Source organism: Pistacia vera, unplaced genomic scaffold (assembly GCF_008641045.1).
Source record: "Pistacia vera cultivar Batoury unplaced genomic scaffold, PisVer_v2 Contig201, whole genome shotgun sequence".
NCBI classification, from domain to species: domain Eukaryota; kingdom Viridiplantae; phylum Streptophyta; class Magnoliopsida; order Sapindales; family Anacardiaceae; genus Pistacia; species Pistacia vera.
In genome coordinates, this window is record NW_022196004.1 from 49,652 (window position 1) to 60,291 (window position 10,640).

Consider the following 10,640-nt stretch of genomic DNA (forward strand, 5'->3'; position numbering starts at 1 on the left):
GAGACATTTGGAGGAGCCTCCAAACGTGAGTAAGCATTCTAAATCCTTGTATGGATTTATCATATTTTGTAATGCAAAAGGTTATAAACATTATAATCTGTACCCATATTTGGGATTAAAGCATACGATCGGTTTTTATTTGTTTTAAAACTGTGTTTTTCCATTGCATAAACCCAATCACATGCTAACAATTAAAAGTGAAATGATATAATTTTTTTTTTTTTTTTTTTTTTTGTTAACTGAGGTGTCCAGGCCAGCTTACGCGTACCTTAACTAATCATTGGGGTCCATTAAACACCCTACAAGTTCAAAAGACCATATAAACTACAATATTATTACGGTAGGTAGCCCCAAGTTTTGAATCCAAAAACTCAAAGAAGAGAGCAAACCTCTTGACTGTCAGACTAATCTCTTGAAGTTAAGTGAAATGATATAATTAGTAACTAAATTGTCCCATCTTTAATTTTTTTTTTTTAAAAAAGGAAATTATATAAAACAAAAAGAATGTTTTATAAATATAAATGGGGCGAGGATCATTTAACACTCATTGTCACCCTAAATTATGAAACCCTTCTTAAATAGATTTTAGTTGGGGTGCAAACATACATGAACACAATGGGGTGCAAGGGTTACAATTCTCACCCAACTTAAATCCAGTTCCAGTCGACTAAAAGGAGGAAGAAGGGAAGAAAAAGAGAGAGAAGAGGGAAAGGAGAAAGAAGAAGGAAGAAGGAAGAAAAGAGGAAAATGGTGGTTTTCACCCTCATTTTGTTAGGGAATCAATTTTTGGGCATGCATTACCCGTGGGTAAGCCTTTAATTGAGTAAATTTTTATTTGTATTTCCTCATTTTCCTAAGTTTAGGGTTTAAGCTAATTTTTTCAAGAATTGGTTCAAATAGGAGAAGGAGAACCAAGCTTTTTGAGGACTTTCATTATTTAGGACAAGCTTCATGGGAGTGAGTGGAAATCCAAAACCCTAGCTTTTATTTTTAGCAAAAATTATATAAATGATTCACTCAAGTATTATTAATGTTTTGATTGCCCAAATCCTTTGATTTTGTTATGGAAATTTGTTTAATAAAAAATTATCATTTAGATTTGAGAATTGATATGAGAATGATCGGGTTTCGATATGTCTTGGGCAAAAATCATTGATAATACAGAAATTTGGCTACATTGTTATTATGAAATCATGTTTGAAAACTTGTATTTATAGCTTCATATTGTATATGATGACTTGATATTATATTATATGTTTTCTCTATAAATGAAGGCATGAGATTTATGAAAAATTGTGAGTTTAATGTATGTATATTGATGATAGTAGTTTTCAAACCACCATATATAGTACCCATCCCCCTCATGATATTGATTTGATTATACGCATGCGTATGATTGGTTATTTGCTGACCCAAGTGGGTCGATGGCCCAAGCGAGGCAGATATTGCTAGACATGATATGTTAGTGTCGACCCGAGCGATGCATGGTTTCAATGGGTCGAAGGCTTAAGCAATGTACTATTCCACCTAGCAGGATTTGGTTGTGCCAGATCTGAGTGTGCGAATTCCACCAGGTTCGAAGGCTTGAGCGATTTCCTAGCAGGATAGATTTAACATTCAACCTGTGCGATGTTAGATCTTGCTGGGTTGGATGGGTTTACTTCTGGGTACTAGTTATGGTGATGATTTTCACATGAAATTAGGAAATGTTTATGTTTATGGAAGTGGAAATTTATAAATATAAATGTTTTGTTGTATATTAAAATATTTTCTCCTTTTTTTCCCACTCACTAAGTATTTCTAGCTCACCCTTATTATTTTTTTTATTTTAATGCCCTCCCACCCCCATACCCCCACCCCCCCAAGGTCAAGAAGAAGATCGTGTAGTAGTGATACAAATATGCCCACCAATACAAGCCAAGTCAAGTCCAAGGCGAAACTAACCCAAACTTGTGCAAGCCAAGGAAACAAACTTGAAGAGTCTTCCCGTATCCTTTATCCAGGCTTTGTCCGAATTTGGTGATGGAATATCCAAACTTGTTGCTTTGCCTTTATGTTTGGATCTCTTAGCGGGTGGCTTTGCCTTTAAGCCTTGAGGTTGACTTTTTACTTTCTTTGTTAATTTATTGTTGTTGTGAATTATTAAGGCTCGGATGAACTTGTTCTAGCTTGTTTTGTGTTGATTGTTTGCTGGAGTTTGGAGTTGAAGTTTGATAATGATTGTTGAGTAGAACCATAGGTAGAGATGTTATTGTGTTGGTTGATTTTGATCTAGCTTGACTCACTCACACTTCATATAATTAGATCAAGAAGAGTGATACCCGCTCAAGGTTGGGCCACACGACTCCATTTTATCAAGTGTGTAACTGATGGATCTTACTTTTATATCGCAAAGACTTGTGTTTTGCTCCATCATGTGTCATTTCATGTTTTATTTTGGATTTGTAAAAATGATACAAAACCTGATACCAAATATTCCTCTAATTTTTGTAAAAGAACTATTGATTTATGTACATAATGATGCAAAGAGGAAAATGTTTTATGATGATATTTCAGAAATACAGGTTTTAATGGTTTTACATATTTAACATGGTGCATCTCGGTCACCTGAGTCTCATGGGTGTGCACGAAGCTCGTGGGATAAGGAGGGTCGGGATAGGTCATGTCAACTTGGTATAAGAGCAAAGGTTTTAGATTCTTCAGATGTTTTCATGATGCATACATAAAGTTTTTATCTTTGAGAAAGAAAGTTTAATTGCATGAACATGAGTCAATGTGGTCAACCTCACACAAGACTTGTGGTAAAATTAATAGTTCCCCAAACATGAGGAAGGGGAAATGTGCCTAGAGATGAAATGGAGGAGAGATCTATTGTATCACTCAAAATTGTGATTTTTAGGCATCGTCATAATACTTCATGGGGAAAGGTTTGGATGGGACCATTAAATGGTCCTAGAAATTTTACAATTGGGCAAGAATAGTTGAAATTTATTATGTGCAATATAAGCAATTATAAATGTAAAGTATGAGTTTGGCTAGTACGGGTGTATTTTCTTGATAACTACTAGGATGGATCTAGTGGCTCCACCGGCGCAATGTTAGATCTTGTCGAGTTGGACAAATTTACCCTTGGATACTATTGGGTGAGAGTTTTCACATGTGATTGAGAGATGGTTTGGTATATATATATGAAATGAAAATTTATAAATTCAAATGTTATCTGTATATAAAATGTTTTTAGAAATGATATTTTTAGGGAAACATGAGTATTGATTTGTTTATCATAAAAGTTTTCAGAAAGAAGTTTTGCAATGAGAGATTTTAGCATTGGTTATGAAAGATGACTTATATTATAAAATGTGTTTATGGAAATGAGATTTTATAAGCATGACAAGAAAGAGATCACGCAGAGGAGTGAATCCCACTCAAGGTTGAGCCACACGACTTCATTTCCTCATATGTGTCATAGTTCTATTTTATTTTCCGCTACAAAGTTTATGTTTCTTTATCATGTATTTATTTCATGTTTTGGATTGTAAAAGATATGGAAAAATCTGATAACATATGTTCATTTTGTAAAAATTCAGTTGCATTTGTTTATTTGCAAATAATGTTATATTTATTTATGAGAAACAAAAAGGAGTGTTTATAATTGTTTTAGAGTTTTATGATGCTTTAATTCATAAACAGAATTCATAGTTTTCCCACATGGCACGTCTTGATCACCCGAGTATCATGGGTGCACCTAGAGCCTATGGGATAGGGAGCGTCGACACGAGTCATGTCACACAATCTATTCTCGGGGTGTCGTGATATGGTATCATATAGAAGAATCTCACCCACAGTTTATCCTTGGGACATCATGTATCAATACCCCACCCACAGTCTATCCTTAGGGTGGTATCATCCACAATTTATCCTCAGGATGGTATACTCATCACTAGATAACCATACTCGACCCACAGTCTTTCCTTGGGGCGTCATGATATGGTATCCCATAATATCCCGCCTGAAGCTCCTAAGGCATTTGTATTGTCTCGATAGGACGTTACCACCATGCGGTAGTACAAACCATCTCAACACTCGCAGGAGGCTACGAAAAAGCATACAGGCTAGCTGATGCCTGAAGAGGGACGGGTACTATGGAAAGGTGGTCTGAAATCCAACTAACATATTTTTGCTCTCCAACCCAAACACTTCCTTACACACTTACTTGGATATTCAACACATCACACTTCATACACGTCCATATGCCAAGGCATATAAATATGAGAACAACACTCGAACACATTCTAGAAATATCACAACATGTAAAATATCCATTTACAACCCATAGTTGTCCTTCAGTTTAATATAGTCTTAAAGGCTTCAAACCTTAAGATTAACCCCCTAATTGTACTTCAATGTTCACAAAAATGAAAAAATGCCCCCTAAAATCCTACCACCAATTACAAACCAATACTAAACCCATAACAAGATGGGCCTTGTTAATAGTGAGCCAGCTCACCACCAATTAATAAGACCCAATTACTCAGCCCAGTTTATCCATTACTCACAATTCTTATGTTCAGGTCGAGCCCATCTCTTTTTATAAGCCACCCATACTCCAATTTTTATCACACCAACAACACTATTAATCAATGGGCTATAAATCTATACAACCCTTTCTAAGCTAGCCCAACAACTCTTAATAAATCCCAAATAAACTTTAAAGCTCAATTACAATATCTATCAATTGATGCAGCGTATATTCCATGCTCAATTCGGCCAACAATGTACCCCATAAACACATGTAATCCAGTCACCCCTCTCAAGCATAAATTGAGCAGAAATGCAATCCACAATATATATAATTCTAGCCCCATTTTATGCATCATCCAGCCAAAACCCCAATCAAACGTTATCATTATAATTCATTCAAAACAAAAACACTCACATTTATTAATCAAACAAACCAACCCCACCAATTGACTGGATTTCTCTTCACCAACTTAACTCAACATATATTATATACATGCATGGTAAATAATTAATCAACTTAAGACCAATATAAATTTTAATGAAAATTACTAATCCACTCACCTTTTTGAAGCCAAAAACCTTAATATGAAGAAGGGGTCGAAATCCTCTAACGGTGCCTCCACTTGCCTTCCTTCATCCAAAATCCAATAACCTCATCACACAAAGGCCTCTCTATGGTAACACAACAACATTAAATTCATTGGACAGTTAAACACCAAAAGATTAACTTAAAATCCTTTAACAAAAGCTGTCTCATAACTGAACACTGATCACTCCAGGATTTTTATAAAACTCTGCTCACTCAAACAAGCTATAAATTTAATGGGGTATTCTAAACACATATGTTGTCCCCATAAAAGTTTCAAGCCATTCCAGAATCAACAAATATTTAAAACATAATTTTCTTTCTACCCTTTCAAAACTGCGAACTGATTCTTAACTTGTAAAATTCATAACAATTTAACCCTTAATTGAAATCTCATGAAAACCTCCAAAATTAAACTAGACACATATAGGATTCACCAGAATTTAAAATCATTCAATTTGGATAAGGATAGATGCATCAAATCATTTTCCAAAAATGCATGTTCTGCAGAAAATAGAAATTTTAGAATTGCAAGGCAAACTTCAAAAATCCATAGAAAATTCAATACTTTGACTTTTTGAGTGAAATAAATTTCTAAATACTCCTCAAGAAGTTTACAACATGCTCCGAAATCCGAAATTCAACTTCAAACAACAATCCAAAACACGTAAACAATTTTCAGGATTCCAGATAGTCAGATTTTTATACAGTAAACTCTTATATCAACAATCATATCTTTACCCATTTTTGTTTAAGAACAACATATATGTTCTACTCACATAAAATTATTGAACTCAATCTTCTCATTTTAGTGTAATCTTATGTCATTACACTCAATTATAACCAAGACAAATCAAATAAACTAAAACTCATCAAAAGGGGGAAATTTTAAGCTTTACTCACCTCCCATATGTTTGATCTTGCTCCACTCTTTCTGATCACCGGAGTTTTGGTCGCCGGTGGCAACTCTCCTAGCCACCTCCATCTCTCTCTCTCTATACCCGGATTTCACCTTTCTCTCCCTTCTTTCTTTTCTTCTTCTTTCTCTCTTTTTTTCTCTTTTTTTTCTCTCCTTTTTCTTCTCTCTTTTCCTCTCCTTTCTTTCTTCTTCTCCGTTTTTCTTTTCTTTGAACAATTAATCTTCATCAAAATATCTGGCAAATTTTTTTGGTCTCCACTTGTTTCAACCGTTACCTTTACCCCCTCAAAACTTTCAAAATCTAACACTTTAACCCGAAAAATCACCAAATAAAATTTAATAAAATTCCATAAAATACAAGGTATTACAATCACCATCTAGCCACCACCACCACCCAGCCTCTAGCGTTTTCAACCTAGTTCCAACTGGTTTTTCACCTAAAATCACCTCAAACCTCTTCCTTGTAACCCCTACACCAAACCTCTTCACTGTTGTACCCTCCCATCGCTGGAAAACAACCTCCTTGGCATTTGCATTTTCTCTCAACTTTGTAGCCAGATTAATTGTGTTAATTTAAGGGTGTAAATTCAAAGTGAAGGGCAGGATGGTAATAACACAAGTCAAAATTCAAAATTAATTAACAGTGTTAATTTAAGGGTATGAATCTAAAATAAATACAACTAGGGGCATGAACTTGAAATTTCGCTAAATCTCGAACGGTAACATAATAGTCATGCCTAAGAGTAAGTGTTTGGTCATTAAAGATTTCTGTAAGATTATAGTTATAATTAAGAANTTTTCTGTAGAGTAAATTTTTTAGAAGTGTATTTGCCTCTATATCTGAAACTATCGTTATTCCTTCAGTTTGGCTTAACCTGCTTTGATATTCATGTGAGTCAGATTGCCTATTTTGAACATGTTGGCTCCAATAATTATGTTAAATTTTAATATATATATATATATATATAGTGAAGTTAGTCTTTTTTGTATGACATAATTCCTTGGATCTCCCCTGAAATTTGACTAAAATACATCTGGATCCCATTGGTTCAGTATTTCAATGGTGACTGTCATTGCAGGGGAGGCTTTTGACAATATATTTAAAGTTGAAGGTTTCTCACTAATTTTACAGGGGCCTTACAACAATTTACTGAATTTCAAGGAAAGATACTGATGGATTTTGTAACTGGTGGTGCTTGCATTGTTTAAGCTAACTCTCATGAGTTGTCACATAATTTAAGCTTTTTCATATGGATAATGTTCTTTTCCACTATTCTAACCCAGTCAAAAAGAGGTATAGTAGGCTTTATTGATTTTATTTGCGTAAGTTGTTACAATGGCATATATCCTTAGCAAGTGTACCATATAATTGGTGTATAACTACAAATATTTAGACTTTATAGAGCTTCTCTTATTTGATGTTTTTTTTTTTTTTTTTTTTATTAATTCAAGTTCCAATAATTGAATCTGGTGGTGTTTACCTGTATTTAGCTTAGCCTCATGGGATGTGAATAAAATTTCGGCTTTTTATATAGATAATTCCCTTTTCAACTATTGATTATTTTAACCCAATCAAGAATAGGTTTAGGCCTATTGATTTATATGCATAGGTTGTGACAATGACATATTTCCTTCACAATTGGACCATATAATTGGTATATTTTTATTTTATAGAAGTGCTTTTTCATTGTGGGGTTTTCTAAATTTAAGATTTAATCATTACTGAGTGTTTGGCTGCAGGGATTTAAGAGAGAAACAAGGTTCACATCTAAATCTCCTGCTAACGAGATAATCAATAAAATAGAAGAAGCAGCTAAGCCTCTTGGTTTTGATGTTCACAAAAAAAATTACAAGGTGAGGAAATTTTTAAAAAATAGAGTTGGCAGTAATTTATGAAGCTTTACAAATATAACTGGTTTTTATTTTAAATAGATGAGGCTTGAAAATATGAAAGCTGGGAGAAAAGGAAACCTTAACGTGGCCACTGAGGTAAATGATGGCTAACCTATACGTAATTTCTGACATGTCTTCAGAATTTATTTTGTTTAAAGTTTCTTATTGTCAAGCAGATATTTCAAGTAGCGCCTTCCCTTCATATGGTTGAGGTGCGAAAAGCCAAGGGGGACACTTTGGAGTTTCATAAGGTATCATTTTTTTCTTTTTTAGGATTTATTTATATTTCCCCTTTTTTTGTAGCCCTAATATCCTCCTTGTTTTCTATCACAAGTACTTTTAATTAGTGTAATTAAACTAATTGGCCAAAGTTGGATGAGATTGTCATAAAGAAAGTAAATAACTTGGATTGAATTGAATGCATAACATAAAATAAAAGATAACATCAAATTGCATATTGAAGATCCAATCTAAATTGCTTCATCTTGATTCAATGAACAAACATTCGAATCTACAATGAATTGAAGTTTAAACCTTAAGAGGCTGAATAGGAGGCAGATTAAACTTACGTGTGGTACCACGTTCAAAATGTTGAAATGCATTGCTTTAGTTATGTTTAATTGCATCATTAAAGTTGCTCATGATATTGTAATTTTTTCGATGGTCGTTTAATGCATCTGCAGTTCTACAAAAACCTATCGACATGCCTTGATGATGTGGTGTGGAAAACTGAGGAAGATATGCAAGAGATGAAGTAGAGTTTGAAGAGTGGTGATTAGTCCTTCCTCTGATGATGCTTACCTTGTTAAATGTTCCATAAAGGCATCTATATCTTCATTCTTTTTCTCCAATTCCTTTCTTTTTTTTTTTTTTTTTTTTGGGGGAGGGACCATTTTTCTTTTTGTGTTAGATTAGAGAACATGGATTCACCAATTGTTTTCCGTGTTATTGTTGTTGGAAAGCGTGGATGATTCCAATAGAGATGGAGTTGTTTTTCTTATTATCCCGGATCTCAATAACGAGAAATTGTTATTATAAACACTTGTATATATATTATGTATATATACTTTTTATATATTTGTGGGAATGGCCCTATTTCAACTCATATATCTGAAATAAGAAAGAAGACATATTTCAAGTCCTTAAAAGTATGTTCTCATATTTTATGTTCTTACAATTTCAACATGTCATTATTAGACGAAGTTCTATTACTACTCTAACTCGTGTTTTATTAGACGATATTATATATGACTATACTTATGGAATATGCTTTGTGGTTGCAAGAAACTTGGATTTTTTACATCAGAAGATAATGGTAGTAAGCAGAGACATTCCAACAAAAATTTTGCAAATCTATTTACCAAAACATTACCAACATCAACGTTTGAGAAATCAACATACGATATTGGTATGCGAAGACTTAGTGAGCAATCAAATTGATCTATGGTTTTTTGCTATTATGTGGGGGCGCATTTTTAATGAAGACTGTTATCAGACACATGTGAACTATGTTCTTTTTCCCTTCACCAGCTTTCCCATTTTGTTTTACCGGCAAGGTTGTTGACGAGGCCGTTTAAGCATGTCTAACACTATTTATAGTTCACGAAATAGTTGTCTTTTTTTTTTATTAAGGTTTTTATCCTATTGGTTTTTCCTTAATCAAGTTAAATGTAATTATTCCTAAATGATCAAAACCCAATGTGGAGTGTTGTGAGACGTGGATGAATTCCCACCATCTTTTCATCTATTTCGCCTACGTGTAAGAGAGACAGAAATCACCGATGGCTTATTTCTATCTGTTGTCTTGGGAAACCCTCAAGTTTGTGAAATATTTACATTTCTAAGAAAAAATAAGGAAGAAGTGATATGAGTACTTAAGTCCTATTTTAATTTGGTCACTAATATGTTATATTCTTATAATTATAGTACAAAATATTATTAAGTACACTTTGTTTTAATGGATATAACAAATGCAATCATTACTAACATTCAATCATACATCCACACAGTGACGGATCCAGATTTTTTTGCTTAGGGGGACCTCCGCCATTATTTGTCAAACAATTTGTGAAACCTTTAAAAAAATATCAGACCTTAAGCAAAAAAAATAATACAATGTCAAGAACTTGAGAGAAAAAAATGCAATAACACAATACTTTGCTGTTTGAATAAATCTATGAGAAGCACAATTTTGAGTAAATTTGTTGAGTAAAGCTTGAGCAAAACATTCTTTTAATTTTATTTTTTTTTTGTTTTTTTTTTTTTTTTAAATTACAAAAATTATAATATAAATTTTTATGATTTTGATCAAACCTAACATAAGTTAAAGTCAATCAAAACCTAAATCATATTAACGTTGCATTGACTTTTTATATGAATTAATAAAAAAATGAGGAATTTTTTTGGTATAAATATAGATAATAACTCAAATTTCTTTAATAATTTTAAACAGCTAAACGGTGATGTTTGAAATGTAAGAAAGTGGTGGGTGAAGGGTGAATAATAATGTCTTTTAAAATGTAGTTACGATTTTAAATTGGAAAAATAGGTTTATTCTTAGACACAAAACATAAAATAAACTCACAAGATGCAATGTCTTTTTCCCTCAAATTAGAATAAAAAACCTCCAAAAAAACAAGCATGATTCAACCCTAAAATAAACTAAATTGAAATAAGTAATACATATACCTAAAACTGATAAAATAGAATAAGAAACTAATT

General features: G+C 33.0%; 1 protein-coding gene across 1 annotated transcript; it reads left to right on the forward strand.

Annotated features, from left to right (window-relative positions):
* Positions 1 to 7,742: 7,742 nt before the first annotated feature.
* On the forward strand, positions 7,743 to 9,024 carry LOC116128677 (CBL-interacting protein kinase 32-like; the record flags this gene model as incomplete). Its single annotated transcript, XM_031414435.1, has 4 exons — positions 7,743 to 7,880; positions 7,959 to 8,015; positions 8,096 to 8,170; positions 8,603 to 9,024. Coding segments are annotated over 4 exons (345 nt in total), but the record flags the coding sequence as incomplete, so codon positions are not given.
* Positions 9,025 to 10,640: the final 1,616 nt, after the last annotated feature.